General features: G+C 39.4%; 1 protein-coding gene across 1 annotated transcript in view; it reads right to left on the bottom strand.

The window, feature by feature from the left end:
* The window catches only part of prpf8 (pre-mRNA processing factor 8), a 54659-nt gene that overhangs the window by 21783 nt on the left and 14020 nt on the right, over positions 1 to 18856 (bottom strand). The window contains exons 7-19 of the mRNA XM_072589630.1: positions 17468 to 17593; positions 11888 to 11993; positions 11474 to 11784; positions 10262 to 10451; positions 8968 to 9087; positions 8065 to 8199; positions 7190 to 7319; positions 6821 to 7017; positions 6003 to 6209; positions 5410 to 5573; positions 5169 to 5295; positions 3174 to 3366; positions 1923 to 2110 (exon numbers count right to left, since the gene is read on the bottom strand). Coding sequence (XP_072445731.1) covers positions 1923 to 2110; positions 3174 to 3366; positions 5169 to 5295; positions 5410 to 5573; positions 6003 to 6209; positions 6821 to 7017; positions 7190 to 7319; positions 8065 to 8199; positions 8968 to 9087; positions 10262 to 10451; positions 11474 to 11784; positions 11888 to 11993; positions 17468 to 17593 — 2194 coding nt within the window. The remainder of the gene's footprint in view (positions 1 to 1922; positions 2111 to 3173; positions 3367 to 5168; positions 5296 to 5409; positions 5574 to 6002; positions 6210 to 6820; positions 7018 to 7189; positions 7320 to 8064; positions 8200 to 8967; positions 9088 to 10261; positions 10452 to 11473; positions 11785 to 11887; positions 11994 to 17467; positions 17594 to 18856) is intronic.

Here is an 18856-nt window from a genome sequence, read left to right as displayed (position 1 = left end):
AATAATGTGCTCTATTTCAGAAGACATTCAATCCAATTGTAAACGTGACAACTGCCTAATTCGTGGAACTGCAAACCTCAGTTAGCCTCATATTACCGCAATGGAACAAAATTTCAGGAAAACAGCACTACAAAGCTACATAGCATCAATCAAAGTAGCAAGAAAACAAATTAACTCTTGTGCCTAATAAAGAGACAGAATACAAAAGAAACAGGTTATGTTCAAGGTTTGTAAAACATTGATTTAGCTTCATCTAGATTCCTGCATTTAAGGGATGGCATTCAAGTGTATTGCTTTTATCCAATGGTGCTGAGGTTTGAGTACTGTTGGAGTTGTAATCATCAAGACAAATAGGGGATTTTCCATCACACACCTGATTGGTACCTTACAATGGTGGACAGACTTTACAGTTAGGTGGTGAGTTACTTGTTGCAAGATTCCTAGCTTCTGACCTGCTTTCGCAGCTATAGTGTTTATATGTCTTGTCCATTTCTACTTCTGGTCAATGGTAATACCCAGGATATTGATAGATGGGAATTTTATGATGATAATGCTATTGATGTCAAGGGCAAGGTAGTTACATTCCTTTTGTTCGAAATGATCTTAGCTTGGACACTTATGTAGTGCAAATGTTACTTGCTGTTCATCAGCCCAAACCTGTAGGTTATTCAAGTCTTGCTGTATATGGACATGAACAGTTTCAGTATCTGAGGAGTCACAAGTTGTGCTGAACCTTGTTTACTTTTCAGTCAACATCCCCACTTCTGATGTTATGTTGGATATAAGGTCATCGGTAAAACAGCTGAAGATGGCTGAGAGTTACGACTGCAGTGACATCCCAGAAATAAGACCTCCATTAATCCAAACTACTTTTGTACCAGATAAGACTCCAAAGTGTGGCAAAGATCTCCAAAGATTGCTGTTTTGCTAAGGCTCCTTGATGCGACACTAGAGTCAAAAGTTACCTTGCTATCAATGGAAGTCATTCTCACCTCAACCCTGGAGTTCAGCTTTTTTGTTCTTATTTGGACCAAGACTGTAATAGATCAGGAGTGGTTCTGAGTAACTGCTGCTTGATGGCACTAATGAAATTCCTTCCATTACTTTGCTGATGAATAATAGGCTGATCAGGTAATAAATGCTTTTCAGGGCAGGAAATAACTGGGCAATTTTTCACATTGCCATTGTTACTGCTGTACTGGAATAGCTTGCCTAGGGGCACTGCTATTTCTGGAGCACGAGTGCTTCAGTACTATTGCCAGAATGTTATCAGGACTAGAACCCTTTGTAGTATTCAGTACTTTCAGTCATTTCTTAATATTGTGACAGAAAACAACTGGAGACTGAATATGTGATGCTGAGGGCTTATGGAGGATGCTGAGAAGATGAGGTACTTCTCTTTAAAGAAATTAAAGATGATATTTGATAGAGGTATTCAAAATCATAAAGAATCCAGACCGAGTAGATGAGGAGACACTTCTCCTATGCGCAGGAGTAAGAGCAAGATATGATTTTCAAATGGGAATAAGATTTTGAAAAGAAAAATATGGCAGGACTGTGGGATGAAGACTGGAACAGTGGGGCTAGGCAAGTTGTTCTCACAATCGCATAACGAGCAAAATGGCCTCTTTGTGCTGTAAACTTCCTATGATAATATCATAGTTTGTCTGACAGGTTGAAATCACCCATCACTTCTTTTACAGACATCAAGGTTTGAAATAGTAAATTGTCAAAAATGCATTCTGCTATAGAAAACCTCTTGCATTTTTAATTTCAAAACCTAACAACATATGTAAGAAAATTTCTATTCCACTGAAATGTTGTAAGAATTCTATACTTGTATAATTTGACAGTGAATATCAGTCTATATTCCATGCAGTTTGAAATTACTTATCAATCAGCATATCAGAAAATATGCAAACCTTGTAATTGATGACCACGTTGTTTTTGGCTGTCATGTAATCAGCAATGTTGTGATCTACAATTAGACGCAGCAATCTGTTCAGCAAAGTCAAGTCAATTTTCTCATACATTTTCTCAAATCGCGACTCTAACATGACATTGCATTCACCATCAGTTGTCTCCCACACATCCTGAAGATTGTTGATGCCTGCGTTAAGAAACCATTAAATAATAATAAATCCTAACATTAGCTAAATCTTTCAGTTCTATAAGGAATACATAGATTTCTAAAAATAAGTTGGAACTTTCTTTTTATCTTTTTAGATTAACGCAAATTGGTTAATTTTCTCAACAGACCGACCTAAAAAGTTTGCGCTGCATTACACATATAATAGGTCACAACTAAAATGAAGATATGTTAGAACATAGAACATTACAGCGCAGTACAGGCCCTTCGGCCCTCGATGTTGTGCCGACCTGTGAAATCAATCTGAAGCCCATCTAACCTACACTATTGCATCATCATCCATATGTTTTTCCATTTAAATGCTCTTAAAGTTGGCAAGTCTAGTACTGCTGCAGGCAGAGCATTCCATGCCCTCACCACTGTCTGATAAAGAACCTACCTCTGACATCTGTCCTATATCTATTCTTCCTAGATAAAAAAAAATGTGGCCCCTTGTGCTCACCATCACCATCCTCAGAAAAAGGATCTCACTGTCCACCATAGCTAATCCTCTGATCATCTTGTTGGTCTCTAAGTCACCTCTCAACCTTCTGCAATAAAAACAGCCTCAAGTCCATCAGCCTTTCCTCATAAGACTTTCCCTCCAGACCAGGAAACACCCTGGTAAATCTCCTCTGCACCCTTTCCAATGCTTCCACATCCTTCCTATAATGTGGCAACCAGAACTGTACACAATTGCTGGAAGAATATACAAAATTTCTCTTTCTCATTGGAAGCAACTTTCCACAAATGAAAGTTTAGCAATACTTGAGTTGTGCCACTCAAGGAGTATTTGTCTGCGTGGTAAATGAAAATCCATGCTTCGTATTTCTATGCAAGTTAAATTTGCATAAGACGTTCGCTGCAGCGTGTTACAAAACTTGCAAAAATATCCCTACACAGTGCCAAAAATAATTTGGCAGAAATACTTTTATCAGTTGAAATACATTTTTTCTGTTGTCCACAAAATGAAATTAAATAAATGTTTAATGAATGCAGTCAAAATCTGCAAAAGACAAAGTTTTAACATGTAATATTAACATACCCTGGCACCACTTATATACAAGAGATGGAGGAGGCTCTGTATCAGCTGGCTTAATCCATGGAGGGAATAACCGTCGCTTGTCAGCTTCATACCACAAATACTGATCAAGGTAAGCATCAGTGATCTTCTCCAATGGTTCAACGTCATAAACAGGTACCAAGTGGCTGTACAAATCCATAAACTCAATACCAACCTTTCAAAGGAGAGGTTACAAAAATCTAACATTATGAAACTGAATAATACTTCTGTCATAACTTAATGTGCAGTTACAAGATGACAATATAAATGGTTAGAACTGGGTAGGTAGTTCTAACATCCCAACAATTAAAGGGAGTGAGGAGGCTGAGTTGAGTATGGCTGTCATTACAAAATAGAGTGCTAGAAAAGCTAAAAAGTCTAAAAATTGATAAATCTCCTGGCCCTGATGGGATACATCCTAGAGTTCTGAGAGAGGTGGCTGAGGAAATAGCGGAGGCATTGGTTGAGATCTTTCAAGAGTCACTGGAGTCACGGAAAGTCCCGGATGATTGGAAGATCGCGGTTGTAACCCCATTGTTCAAGAAAGGATCAAGACAAAAGATGGAAAGTTATAGGCCAATTAGCCTAACCTCGGTTGTTGGTAAAATTCTAGAATCCATCATTAAGGATGAGGTTTCTAAATTCTTCGAAGAGCAGAGTCTGATTAGAACAAGTCAACATGGATTTAGTAAGGGGAGGTCATGCCTGACAAACCTGTTGGTATTCTTTGAAGAGGTAACAAGTAGGTTAGACCAGGGAAACCCAGTGGATGTGGTCTATCTAGACTTCCAAAAGGTCTTTGATAAGGTGCCACACGGGAGGCTGCTGGTGGGCCCATGGTGTTCGAGGTGAGTTACTGGGATGGATTGAGGATTGGCTGTCTGACAGAAGGCAGAGAGTTGGGATAAAAGGTTCTTTTTCAGAATGGTAGCCGGTGACGAGCGGTGTCCCGCAGGGTTCAGTGTTGGGGCCACAGCTGTTCGCATTATATATTAATGATCTGGATGAAGGGACTGGGGAAATTCTAGCAAAGTTTGCAGATGATACGAAGTTAGGTTGACAGGCAGGTAGTACTGAGGAAGTGGGGAGGCTGCAGAAGGATCTAGACAGTTTAGGAGAGTGGTCCAGGAAATGGCTGATGGAATTCGACGCGAACAAATGCGAGGTCTTGCACTTTGGCAAAAAGAATAAAAGCACAGACTACTTTCTAAACGGTGGGAAAATTCGTAAAGCCAAAGCCAAAGTAGTCGAGGATTCTCTAAAGGTCAACATGCAGGTTGAGTCTGTGATTAAGAAAGCGAATGCAATGTTGTCACTTATCTCAAGAGGGTTGGAATATAAAAGCACCATTGTGCTACTGAGACTTTATAAAGCTCTGGTTCGGCCCAATTTGGAGTACTGTGTCCAGTTTTGGTCCCCACACCTCAGGAAGGACATACTGGCACTGGAACGTGTCCAGCGGAGATTCACACGGATGATCCCTGGAATGGTTGGTCTAACATATGAGGAACGGCTGAGGATCCTGGGATTGTATTCATTGGAGTTTAGAAGATTAAGGGGAGATCTAATAGAGACGTACAAGATAATACATGGCTTGGAAAGGGTGGACGCTAGGAAATTGTTTCTGTTAGGTGAGGAGACTAGGACCCGTGGACACAGCCTTAGAATTAGAGGGGGTCAATTCAGAACAGAAATGCAGAGATATTTCTTCAGCCAGAGTGTGGTGGGCCTGTGGAATTCATTGCTGCAGAGTGCAGTGGAGGCCGGGACGCTAAATGTCTTCAAGGCAGAGATTGATAGATTCTTGTTGTCTCGGGGAATTAAGGGCTACGGGGAGAATGTGGGTAAGTGGAGTTGAAGTGCCTATCAGCCATGATTGAATGGCGGAGTGGACTCGATCGGCCGAATGGCCTTACTTCCACTCCTATTTCTTATGGTCTTAGGTACAATGTGGAAATTTATAATATCTCTACAAACCTCTTTGAAAGCTCTCTGAGTAAGTAAGTGTCGTTTAATTCTGGATAAAGCCTCATGAGGGTTATCATAGGCTTGCTCGATTAGACCCAGTTCCTCTCTCTGTGACTGGTTTAGCCTTGATTTCACACTGAAATTAAGTGCACAAAATGGAAGAAAAACATGTGTAAAATTAAGTAAAGTCTGACATTAATGGTTTTAATCATTTCAATTTGCAATTTCAATTACAAGTATGCATTTTTACCTGTAAGCTTCTTTCAATCTTTCTAAAGCCAGGATCAGAAGCTTTGTGTCATGCTTGTATGAAAGAGGAGGGAAGGGGATTGGAGAGAAACGCCTGCTCTCTAGCCAATGCACAGTGGTGGTGTAGATGGCAACGGCTTCTTCCGCAGTGATGTAGGGACCATCCTATTAAACAGATTATTATTACTTCCAAGTAATTAGATCATTCTGGCTTTTAGAGAAAATGTGCAACATGACCAAATAAATGATATGACTACTAGATAACTTATGTAAAATACTTTATTATTACTACTTTTACAAATAGTTTATTATCCCCCTAAATGAAAGTAGTCGTCCAAATCTAGGAGCATCTCCATGCAATGTTTTGGAGTAGCTTCATGTTCTGAAGCAATTATCTGGTTCTATTTTTAAAAAAGTTCACTGAATTTGCTCTTTTATGAGCAGTGGATATAAATATGTTCTTTCAAACAAGGACGTTTTTACTAATCAGTAGAGGACTACATTTGGTTATCCACACTGCACTCTAAAGATTCTCAGCACAACTTGCAAATGTTGTCACGTTTTCCATTAATATACATGACACAGAGAACTTACCTTCAGGTAGTTGTGCTGTCTTTCTTGCTCTGCCTTCAAGTACAATCTGGTTAAGCGACCCAGATTCTTCTTGCACACAGTCTTGTCAACAGTTGCACCACGACGAATACGTTCTCTGTTGTAATGTGCAGTATTTGTCCACCAGTCAGCTTTGGCTTTCACGTACCGAAGGATCATGTTCTCAATTGGAGTTGGCAGCCCTGGAACCTATTGTAACAATACCAAGTCTCAATGGGTCATGTTTTTAAATTTTTGTTTTACACTTAAACCTCAGTTACATGTAACCTATAAGGCAACTAGAAAACTTTTGGATTCAAAATTAAGTATGGATTCTTCTTTAAAACGCATGCTCATAATTAAATCCTGAGCAGAAAATAAATCTTGCCCATCCCAACAGCTTCACTAAGAGTGAAAGAGTCAGAAGGAGTGCCAAAAAATGCACACTTCAACACACAGCTCATAAATAAATAATTAGTCCCAAAAATAAGCTACATCTTTAGAAAGCCTAGGACTCAACATTCTATTTTGGTGAATTTAATAATGTAGTGCAAAGGAATTGAAGACATATGTAACTGTAGAGTTTGTAATGGGGGGAGGACAGACTTGACTGGTTTAAAAGTATATCTGAGAACTGTGGACGACAGCCAGGATTCTATGCTTGCTTGGATAATGACAATATTCAAAGTATACCTAGAAACAAACAAGACATCCAGTTTTTTATTTAATGGAACACAGAACTACTGTCTGAAGAAATATTTTGGAATAGCATATTCTTACTCATATAATATTCACTTATGGGCCATTATTCAAGTACACACCTTCCAAGGAATATTCGCCTTCCAGCATCTCCAAGCCTCACTCAAATGTTGCAAGATTGTCCTGGCCTTGTTTTGTTTGATTCCTTCAGGCATCATATCGAGGATATCATGCATAACAGCAGCTCGCAACTCCAGATCAAAGTGAGATTCCACACGCTGTTTGGTTACAGTCTTAGCTACTCCCTTGGAATGGCGACCTGATCAGAGAGGGTTGGGAGAAGTGGGAGATATTTCAGTTAACTAAGATTGGAGAATCTTTACAAATTTCTTCAAGAGCGATCAGGAAGGAAGTACAATTGTTACGATTTCAAGAACACTACACCTTCAGAGTATGTACAAACTTTTTTTAAAAATACAAATCTTACTAACCTTCAAACTGTCTGGCAAGCAGGTTTCCTAACCACCTCTCCAGCAGTGGAGTTATACCCCTCATGAAGAAAAGCCACACTCTCCAGCCAGCAGCCCAAAATCCACAGCCAGGCCCTTTGCCTACTGGTCCCTGCAAAATTAAATACGGACCGCAGTTATTAGAAAACTACCAGTGGTTTTAAAAGCACATAATTTCAAGTAAACACATTGCATTGAATTTACGAACAGTTCATGCTATATAAAAGAAAACGGTGTCAGTGCAGTCTACCACTCAAAATGATTTTTTCTTTATTCATGGATCATGAGTATCGCTGACTGGCCAGCATTTACTGCCCGTCCCTACATTTCCTCAAGGTGGTGGTGACCTACTTTCTTGAACATCCACAATCCACTTGCTAAGAGTTGACCTGTTGATCAATGCTCTGCCATTTTGGAAGGTAATAATCTAAAGGTTGTTTGATACCACCGAAGATTCAAATTATACTGAACAATCAAATCAATTACACTGAATGATGGAAAATTATTTTCAAATGGAGAAGAAAGAAAAAAAAGACATCATAATCTTGCAACAAGACACTCGAGAACAGCAGGGGCTAAGGTGTGAAAACATAACATCAACCCACACAACGACTGAAAGGTATGATTTTGATAGGTAAGGGTAATGTCAGAAGAGAAAAAGTACTTTTTTCAAAATGTTCCAAAAAATGTATCAAAACATCACAAAATTGCTGACAAAATTATACGAACAAATAAAAATTACATTAACATTTACAACTCTTGAAAGACCAGGGTGAGACCAATTAAAATGTGCAATGGGAGCCTAATGTGTATTTGCAAATTTAGATTTAATCAGTTATTCAAAATATTGCGCTTACAGTGTTAAATCTGTAATAGATAAGGTGCTTCAGATCTTTACACATTCGGATTTGTCGCATCAGCTTGTACTTGTATCTGTACATTCCAGTCAACTGTCCAACGTGAGCAAAGATATACTGCAATCCATCTGACAACTAGAGACAGAAAACAAATCATACTTAATTTCACAGATTTACAACATAGCCAATGTTTTATTATAACTGACACAAAATGTGATTCTTTTCCTTATTTGCACAAAATCATGCCCATTTATAGACACTACAAGTTTAGTGTTGATGTACAGCTCCACTGAACGTATAGTGGGCGTTAAGGCTCAAAACAATACAAAAGCTAAGTGAAGGGTAATGTTCATTCAGAATATCTCAATCCATCTCACTCCAATCTGACAGCCCAAACTCAGGCTTCCACTGCAACACAACTGCACTAGCAATACAGTGCAAAACAATTTTGTTACAGTTATAGCCTAAAGAATTAACACCCAAAATGCATATCAATTCCCAACCAAGACACTAAATGACCAAAATACATATCTGTACTACATTTAAATTATTTTTCTCATGTTGATACATTCAAGTGATTACTTATTCATGCAATCATTCTATAATCAGTTTGTGGTAACCATAGAATGGCATAATATTGCACAAACCTTCAAGTCCCTTAACAGCAAATTCTTCAAATGTAAATAAAGTCAATACTCTCAAACCCAATTGTTAAATGCCATTCATAGATTAGTTTGAAAAAGACAAAGTAAAAGGTAGCAATTCCAAACTAGCATAAGGAAGGAGAAAGTGGACAGTATTTGCATTATTTCCAAATTGAAATTTACTGTTACAAGACCATAACAAGCGTACACAATATACTTGAAGTAGCTGTTTCCAAGTTTTGTTTTTAAATTGACATACCTGGAAGGCATCCACATTCCCCAGCCTGTACTGTACATGACTGTCAACAACAAGCTTTGTTAAACGTAGCACTTCACGGCATAAATGGAATGCATTGCCAAATCTGGACTTTTTACGTTCCTGTAAAAAATGAACATATTGGTAGTTTTTCCCTTACTTTCTTTAAAGACCACAACAATTGTTCAAAATCTACTTCTGCTTCAGTTTAAATCAACATAATTACATGTATGATTGTAACAAGGTCAGCCAGGTGGACCTCAAAATATGAGATCCCTGATTGGGGTTGTTAAATTGATAAATACAAACAGAAGTATCAGACATCATGTTCACTCTGAGAGCTGGCTCTGAGGAAGCTGGATCAATGTCAAGGACTCTCCACTTGTAAATAAAGAGTGACTAGATACCGGCCTCTCTGGAGTTATTTCATTCTTGGCTTCACAGACAACATGACATCTGTGAACAATAACAAATTGTGCGAAGAAATGATTAACTGGACAGATAATTTGTTTCTAGCCAAATGATATTGTTCCCCTTTGGGGAACTTTTCTTTTCCTAATCAAAGACCACCATTGGATTTCCAACTTGATGAGTGTGTTTTGGCAGAGGTTTAACACGCTATTTGAAAGATGACATTGCCTTAGTACTGGACTGAAGAGTATTAATGCAAACCACTGAAATGACATTTACACCCATGATAGTCAGACTCAGTTATTACTGAAGAACCAAAGTGTTTGCATGTGAATAGACTATCTAACTGGATAATTTAACAGAGTTCATTGAATTATAAAAACACAAATACTTTGAAAATGTAGTGAATCTGATAGACTAGTCTTGAAGTCCGTTTATGGGTACAAATTTCCTTTTAATTTAACTGCTTTAGCCTATATTTATACACAATTTAGGTAAATTACAGTAAAGACATTTTTGTTCTTGCGAATTGCAAATACTATTTATAGAGCCATCTATAATAGGGTTTCTATGCAGAATGCGCCAGTTTCAAGGGCAAACTACCTAGACCCAACAACATATTGGTTTATCAGATATCTTCAGTACAAAAGAAAAAGAAAATATTAAACATAAGTTTTTAGGGCAAAATGACAAAGTAGATCAAAGTATAAAATAATTTTCCATTGCAATAATTTTGAAACAGCTATAATATTCATTAAGTGAAATCTGAAAAGAGTTCAAATTGCCAAATTCCAGATTCAGTTTACCAGGTTTCCTCCAAATCATAACTGCACTGCAAAGTCTAGAGATACTTCACTTGAAAAAGATGGACCAAGATAATCTTTACCTTAGTAGTGAGCGTTTTCACTGGCTTCAAGTTGAAGTTGTAGTCCAGATGCAGATAATTCAGATTCTTACGGTGAATTAACAAATTCAACATGTTGTAACCTTGACGACACACCTGGAGGCCAACCTCTACCCAATCGAGTTTGGTTGACTGAAAAAACTTAGTCGATTTGAATGAACGGAATAAGTACCTGAAGTGGGAAGAGTTAAACATCAGCACCAAAGTGAAGTTTGAAAATGCAAAGAACCAATCGCTTTTCCTCCCAAACAAGGAACCCATTTTACTTTACAAGAGGCCCCGTCAGCCCAGACATATTTTTCTGCATGGCACATTTATGTCAGTTAGAAGATATAATAGCCAAAGCAGGAAATGGGACCACTGTTTTCCCTCACACCATGACATGAATGGCAAATCCAGGATGTTGGTGCCTGTTAAGACTGGGTATTGTTTGCCAACCTGAGTGCAATATAATCCATTAAAACTTTAAAAATTCTGCTAACATGGCTTTGAATACCATCAGATTCACATTGTTCATGCAATATCAGTCTCAAGAAAGATCCACAATAAGGAAAGAAATAGGTCAACTAAATCATAAAAGTCCAAAAAGAGAGGGGTTGGAATGGCACACTTAAGCCCTGAATATGATCAGAACAGAAAGACCTAAGATCAGCCTATCACCTGTGTATTCCCACAAGTGCTGTACCATGCAAAGAAGTGGGTACCAAGAATGGATAACAAAAACAGAAACATTTTCTCCAGCATCAACATCTGCCACCATCACAGCTACATAAAATATCCTCCACTTTTTTTTAAAAACAGGAGTCATTTAACATTTTTACTTATGAGGGACAGTGAGCTTGTTACGCAGTTAACACTTGCCAGGGATAGCAAAGTTATGGTGAAATCAATCTAGTGCCTTTTGTCATTCTAACACCATTGAACAGGCCAGCATTTATTCTTAAACAGCAGGCATGTTAAAGTGCCAGGCAGTCAATGAACAATCCTTCATCATCTGCATAACAAATTGGTACACTAGCACTGCTGACCACTGGTCTCTCTTTCCCTCCTGTGCAACTGGAATTCCCTCTAACTTTACTTCAGACAATACTAATTCTTAAGCAAGTTCAATTAGAGAGATGCAGAATATCTAATTTTCCAATGAATTGACTTACATGCTTTGAAAACACCAAAATTACAGAACATTCAACCAACCTTTTCTTTTGTGCTTTCGGTGGTCTGTGTTTAAGTGCATTCAGTACATAGTACTTCAGGAGTTTCTGGTAAGAAACCCTAACTTTGACTGGTTGACCTGCTGGACAGTGCTCACGGTACCAGTTCTTAACTAAGGGAATGTCAAGTGCTCTCCTTGTTTTTCCAGATCTCAAGTTAAACGGTCTTGGTGCCCAAAGCAATGCTATGCCATTGGCGGTATGATCTGAATATAAAGGAGAATCTTTCAGGAATGGTTCCATACAATCAGGAAGCTCAAACTCTTCATCATCATCAGGCAATGGTTCCTGGCTCTGAAATGAAATGCAAAAAAAAAGTGATAATCTTTTGCTCATTTTATTTCAAAAGTAGAAATTCATTGCAAAAGTGAAGTTACTCTAATATAGACACGATTACCTTAACAGAGTGTCTGTGAGAGATTGGGTTAATCAACGGATCAAAGTAAAAAGCTGGCAAATCTGGATCTTCTGTTTTAATGAAGACAACATTTGGCGTGTGATACCTTAAATCCAAAGAAGAGGTTAAATGAGAGCCAAAATAACATCAAATATCAAATTTAGCAAACTCAAGAAAGCACATTTTCTTCATCATTTCAAAATTAAATTATTATGGGGAACAGATTCATGGTTTTTTGCCCCATCCAAACCAACATGAGTCACACATGAGTATATAGGAAGGCGATTTCGTCAGGGGGGTACCACATCAAGAACATTACTTAATATTCATACATCTCTAATTTCAAACAAAGTTCATTGGATAGCAAACAGGAGAAACATGACTTTCTTTCTCCTCTCAGGCCCTGGGTTACCAGAGACAAAGGATACCATATTTCAACTCTAACTTACAGGAGATCTGCTTATTTAGCAAAGTAGAAACGTTCACTGAATCTTCAATTCAGTGTTTATACCTCATTGACTGAGTTAGAATAATAGAGTCATAGAGATGTACAGCATGGAAACAGACCCTTCGGTCCAACCCGTCCATGCCGACCAGTACCCAATCTAGTCCCACCTGCCAGCACCCGGCCCATATCCCTTCAAACCCTTCTTATTCATATACCCATCTAAATGCCTCTTGAATGTTGCAATTGTACCAGCCTCCACCACATCCTCTGGCAGCTCATTCCATACACTTACCACCCTCTGCGTGAAAAAGTTGCCCCTTAGGTCTCTTTTATATCATGACTCTCTCACCCTAAACCAATGCCTTATATTTCTGGACTCCCCGACCCCAGGGAAAATACTTTTTTCTATTTATCCTATCCATGTCCCTCATAATTTTGTAAACCTCTATAAGGTCACCCCTCAGCCTCTGACGCTCCAGGGAAAACAGCCCCAGCCTGTTCAGCCTCTCCCTGTAGCTCAGATCCTCCAACCCTGGCAACATCCTTGTACATCTTTTCTGAACCCTTTCAAGTTTCACAACATCTTTCCGATAAGAAGGAGACCAGAATTGCACGCAATATGCCAACAGTGGCCTAACCAATGTCCTGTACAGCCGCAATATGACCTCCCAAACTCCTATACTCAATTCTCTGACCAATAAAGGAAAGCATACCAAACACCTTCTTCACTATCCTGTCTACCTGCGACTCCACTTTCAAGGAGCTATGAACCTGCACTCCAAGGTCTCTTTACTCCCTAGGACCTTACCATTAAGTGTATAAGTCCTGGGAAGATTTGCTTTCCCAAAATGCAGCACCTCGCATTTATCTGAATTAAACTCCATCTGCCACTTCTCAGCCCATTGGCCCATCTGGTCAAGATCCTGTTGTAATTTGAGGTAACCTTCTTCGCTGTCCACTACACCTCCAATTTTGGTGTCATCTGCAAACTTACTAAACTGTACCTCTTATGCTTGCATCCAAATCATTTATGTAAATGACAAAAAGTAGAGGGCCCAGCACCGATCCTTATGGCACTCCACTGGTCACAGGCCTCCAGTCTGAAAAACAACCCTCCACCACCACCCTCTGTCTCCTACCTTTCAGCCAGTTCTGTATCCAAATGGCTAGTTCTCCCTGTATTCCATGAGATCTAACCTTGCTAATCAGTCTCCCATGGGGAACCCTTGTCAAACACCTTACAGAAGTCCATATAGATCACATCTACTGCTCTGCCTCATCAATCTTCTTTGTTACCTCTTCAAAAAGCTCAATCACGTTTGTGAGACATGATTTCCCATCCACAAAGCCATGTTGACTATCCCGAATCAGTCCTTGCCTTTCCAAATACATGTAACTCCTGTCCCTCAGGATTTCCTCCAACAACTTGCCCATCACCGACGTCAGGCTCACTGGTCTATAGTTCCCTCGCTTGTCCTTACCACCCTTCTTAAACAGTGGCACGACATTTGCCAACCTCCAGTCTTCCGGCACCTCACCTGTGACTATCGATGATACAAATATCTCAGCAAGAGGCACAGCAATCACTTCTCTAGCTTCCCACAGAGTTCTCGGGTACACCTGATCAGGTCCTGGAGATTTATCCACCTTTAACCGTTTCAAGACATCCAGCGCTGCCTCCTCTGTAATCTGGACATTTTGCAAGATGTCACCATCTGTTTCCCTACAGTCTATATCTTCCATATCCTTTTCCACAGTAAATACTGATGCAAAATATTTGTTTAGTACCTCCCCTATTTTCTGTGGCTCCACACAAAGGCCACCTTGCTGATCTTTGAGGGGCCCTATTCTCTCCCTAGTTACCCTTTCGTCCTTAATATATTTGTAAAACCCCTTTGGATTCTCCTTAATTCTATTTGCCAAAGCTATCTCATGTCCCCGTTTTGCCCTCCTGATTTCCCTCTTAAGTATACTCCTACTTTCCTTATACTCTTCTAAGGATTCACTCGATCTATCCTGTCTATACCTTACATATGCTTCCTTCTTTTTCTTAACCAAACCCTCAATTTCTTTCGTCATCCAGCATTCCCTATAGTTACCAGCCTTGCCTTTCACCCTGACAGGAATATATTTTCTCCCTGGGTCCCACCCCCCCACCTTACTAGTTTAAATCCTCCCAAGCAGTTCCAGCAAATTTCCCTGCCAATATATTAGTCCCCTTCTAATTTAGGTGCAAACCGTCCTTCTTGTACAGGTCACTTCTACCCCAAAAGAGATTCTAATGATCCAAAAATGTGAATCCTTCTCCCATACACCAGCTCCTCAGCCATGCATTCATCTGCTCTATCCTCTTATTCCTGCCCTCACTAGCTCGTAGCACTGGAAGTAATCCAGATATTACATTGAGGAACTCCTTTTTAAAAATTCTACCTAACTCTCTGTAACCTCCCTTCAGAGTCTCAACCTTTTCCCTTCCAATGTGGACAATAACCTCCTGCTGGCCCCCCCCTCCCCCGTAAGAACACTGTGCACCCTCTCTGAGACATCCTTGATCCTGGCACCAGGGAAACAACACACCATTCTGCTTTTTCTCTGCTGGCCACAGAAATGTCTGTCTGTACCTCGGACTACAGAATCCCCTCACACAATTGATCTCTTGGAAGCCGATGTACCCCTCGTTGCATTAGAGCCAGTCTCAATACCAGAAGCTTGGCTGTTCGTGCTACATTCCCCTGAGAATCCATCACCCCCTACATTTTCCAAAACAGCATACCTGTTTGAAATGGATATATCCACAAAAGACTCCTGCTCTAGCTGCCTACCTCTCTCACCCTTCCTGGAGTTAACCCATCTATGTGACTGTATCTGAGACTTTTTCCCCCTTTCTATAACTGCCATCCATCACCTACTGTAGCTGTTGCAAATTCCTCATCGCTTCTATTTGTCTCTCCAACCGATCCACTCGATCTAATAAGATTTGCATCCAACAGCATTTATGGCAGATATAATCCACAGTAACCCTTAAACTCCCACATCTGACAAGTAGTACATATTACTGCAAAGGCCATTTTTGCTCCTTCACAATGTACAGACCCAGAAAATAACACCGTCTTATTCCTCTACAAACATTGCCCCAGATTAAATTAATAGCTATGGCTTATATTTTAAGTTTAATCAAGAGACTTATCTCCAAAAACATATAATCAAAAAAGAATCCACTGTACCCACTACTGTTGCCTTTCTATTGGACAGACTTAAAACAACAATTAACTTATCTGATACTGTGCTGTGAACTTCACCCAACAGTTCCTCCAAGATTAGTTGTGAATTTCACTGTTTGTTAATTTTCCCAGATGCACTCCGATGTCCAGCGATACACAAATTCAAACAGCAAAGGCGGTAACTGTGCAGGTTTTCTCTTTCTCTCTCTCTCTCGCTCTCTCTCTCCCCTGTACTATCCTCACCATGTGCTTCCTTTGTCTGCCCTTCTCCCTTTTAAACTTTTGAGAGCTTTGAAAAAAAATGTCCTCATATAACACAAGAAATTTTAATAGTGTGTTAACTTTAACTTCCCAAGTCTAGGTGTACATTCAATACTTTCTTTAATGGTTAGGTACTTTCCACAGAGCCACTGAAAGTTGTTTTAGATAGTCCTATCTGGGTAAATAAATCCACTGCCATTACAAAACCCACTACTTAGCATTCTGACAATTTTTCCTTGCACTGTCATTCCACAGACAAAAGGAAATTTACAAGTTTGCTCACATACCAAAAGAACTTGAGAGACTGAATGGATCTCAAATAATCATGAGATCATACAGATTATTTTATTTTTAAATATGCAAAGCAAATAATAAAAAAAAGTACGGTTGAGAATTATTACAAATCATGCAAACAGTCATGCTGAGCTAAACAGCAGTAAGTGAGGACTGCAGATGCTGGATATCAGTCGAGAGTGTAGTGCTGGAAAGATGACATCGGTAGAGGTACAGGTGAATTTCTGACGGATGTGGAAGGATCCCTTGCAGCCTTGGATGGAGGTGAGGGGAGTGGTGTGGGCGCAGGTAGAGGTACAGGTGAGGTAAACAGCAATACTAAACAGATTACAACATACAACGAAATGCTACTACTGACACAGAGAAATGTAATATAGATGATGGATATGTCAATTTTTCTAACTTCCTGGCTATTAAGAGTCATTGTCATAAAACATGGAAACAGACCCTTTGGTCCAATTAGTCCACGTCGACCATGTTCCCAAACCAAACTGGCCCCACCGCCTGCATTTGGTCCATATCCCCCTTAACCTATCCTATTCATGTACTTATCCCCATGTCTTTTAAATGTTGTAATTGTAACTACATCCACCACTTCCTCTGGCAGTTCAATCCACACACTAACCTCTGCATGAAAAGTTGCCCCTCTTGTTCTTTTTAAATCCTTCTCCTCTCAGCTTAAAATCTTCCCTCGTTTTGAACTACCCAACTTTAGGGAAAAGACCTTTGCTATTTACCTTATCTAGACTCATGATTTTGTAAACCTCTACAAAAGGTCATCTCTCAACCTCCTATGCTCCAGTTGAAAAAGGTCCCAACCTATTTTTATAACTCAAACGCGCCATTCCTAGCAACATCCTGATAAATATTTTTTGAACACTGTCCAATTTAATAATATCCTTCCTATAACAGGACGAGCAGATCTGCAGACAGTACTTCACAAGAGACCTCAAAAACATCCTGTACAACTTCAACATAATGGCCCAACTCCTTTGCTCAAAAGGTCTGAGCAATGAAGGCATGGGTGCTAAATGTCTTCTTAAGCACCCTATCACCCTAAGACACACATTTCAAAGAATTACCTACCTGAACTCCAAGGTATTTGTGTTCTACAATACTACTCATGGAACTTCCGTCCTAACAATATTGTAGGTGTATCTGCACCAAATGGGCTGCAGTGGTTCAAGGTGGTAGCTCACCACCATCTTCTCTAGGGCAACCAGGGATGGGCAACAAATACTGCCCAACCTGCAAAGCCCACAGTCCTTGAATTTTTTTTTTAAATCAGAAAATTTTGCTGTTTGTGTTGTTCTAAATCTAGGACAAATGGCAAATAATTTACACTTATCTACTTACCAGGTGAGATGAACATGATGCGGGAGGTTATTGTACAAATATGGGAATGCGATTTTGTATTCTGTTCTAATTGGCTGTCTAATGATGATCTTGTTGATATCATTGAATTCATTCCAGTCTTCATCCCTAACAAAAGGAAATCAAAGACAAACAGTCAATGTTTTAATTTTACATAACTGGAAAGTTGCAGATTATGAAAATCAAAGAAAACTGACTTCCTGTGATTTCCACATAATGGCCCAAATACAAGCAATTCAAAACTCTTCAGCATATTCATAAAGGCGAAAGAGAGGACTGCATATACTGGAGATCAGACTCTAATTTAGAGTGGTGCTGGAAAAGCACAGCAGATCAGGCAGCATCCAAGGAGCAGGAAAATCGATGTTTCGGGCAAAAGCCCTTCATCAAGAATGAAGGGCTTTTGCCCGAAACGTCGATTTTCCTGCTCCTTCGACGCTACCTAACTTACTGTGCTTTTCCAGCACCACTCTAACCCAGCATATTCATAAATATGAGGTAATGTGAGTGGGAATGAGGTTAGTGGACAAAGGGATGTGCGGTGAATATAGTTAGCATGAAGTTAGAGCAGGTTTGAAATCATTTAACCTTTTACTGGCTGGCTATTTAGGTAAGTAAATCAGAACCACTCAAGTTTTCAACTCTAACTTGGAGTTGGGGGCACTTTGCATGGTTCCAATGTTTGAACTTCCCAGACTAATTACAGTATAGCTGTACTTTGGGGCCTCCTAGCAGTTCTGAAGCCCATCTTTCAGAGTGCTTTTCATAGCTGACTATCGGAATACCTGGGCCAATAGCTCACATGACAAATTGCTTCAAACAAAAAACACATACAATTCAAAAACATTTGCTCAAACTTACTTTCCACTGGGTTATCAATCAAGTACCAGACAGTGTAGGGATCATACTTTGATTTTCCCTTCAAATTTTCTCCCAAATGAAAGGCAGATGCAATGGCCTCTACTTGGATCAAGCCAGAAGAGAAAATAAAACTGGCTGGGACTTGACTCTCCATCTATAGCTTCGCTATGACACAAGGTCCTCATTTATAAACTTGCCCTTTTGTAGCTTACAATTGCTGTACAGCAATGACAACTTAAATCATGTACACATTATAGTGTGGAATCTGTTCATTTCCATGCTACAAATGTACTGTTCATTAGTGAACTAAATATGCACAAAACTTTATTGAAGTTGTACAGTACAGCAGTAATAAACTTTAGAACAATTGAAATACAAGGATTAAAGAAAGCATAGTTCAAGATTAGTATTAGAAAGGAATGAGAAAAGGAACAACCATATGGCTGAATATTTGTAGGAAAGAAAGCAAAAAGACAGCGTATAACCTGCCGAGTGGTGACCCATACGCAT

The sequence above is a fragment of the Chiloscyllium punctatum genome, chromosome 19 (assembly GCF_047496795.1).
Source record: "Chiloscyllium punctatum isolate Juve2018m chromosome 19, sChiPun1.3, whole genome shotgun sequence".
NCBI lineage: Eukaryota > Metazoa > Chordata > Chondrichthyes > Orectolobiformes > Hemiscylliidae > Chiloscyllium > Chiloscyllium punctatum.
The sequence above is the reverse complement of the archived record's forward strand: the minus strand, read 5'-3'. Positions and strand labels throughout refer to the sequence as shown.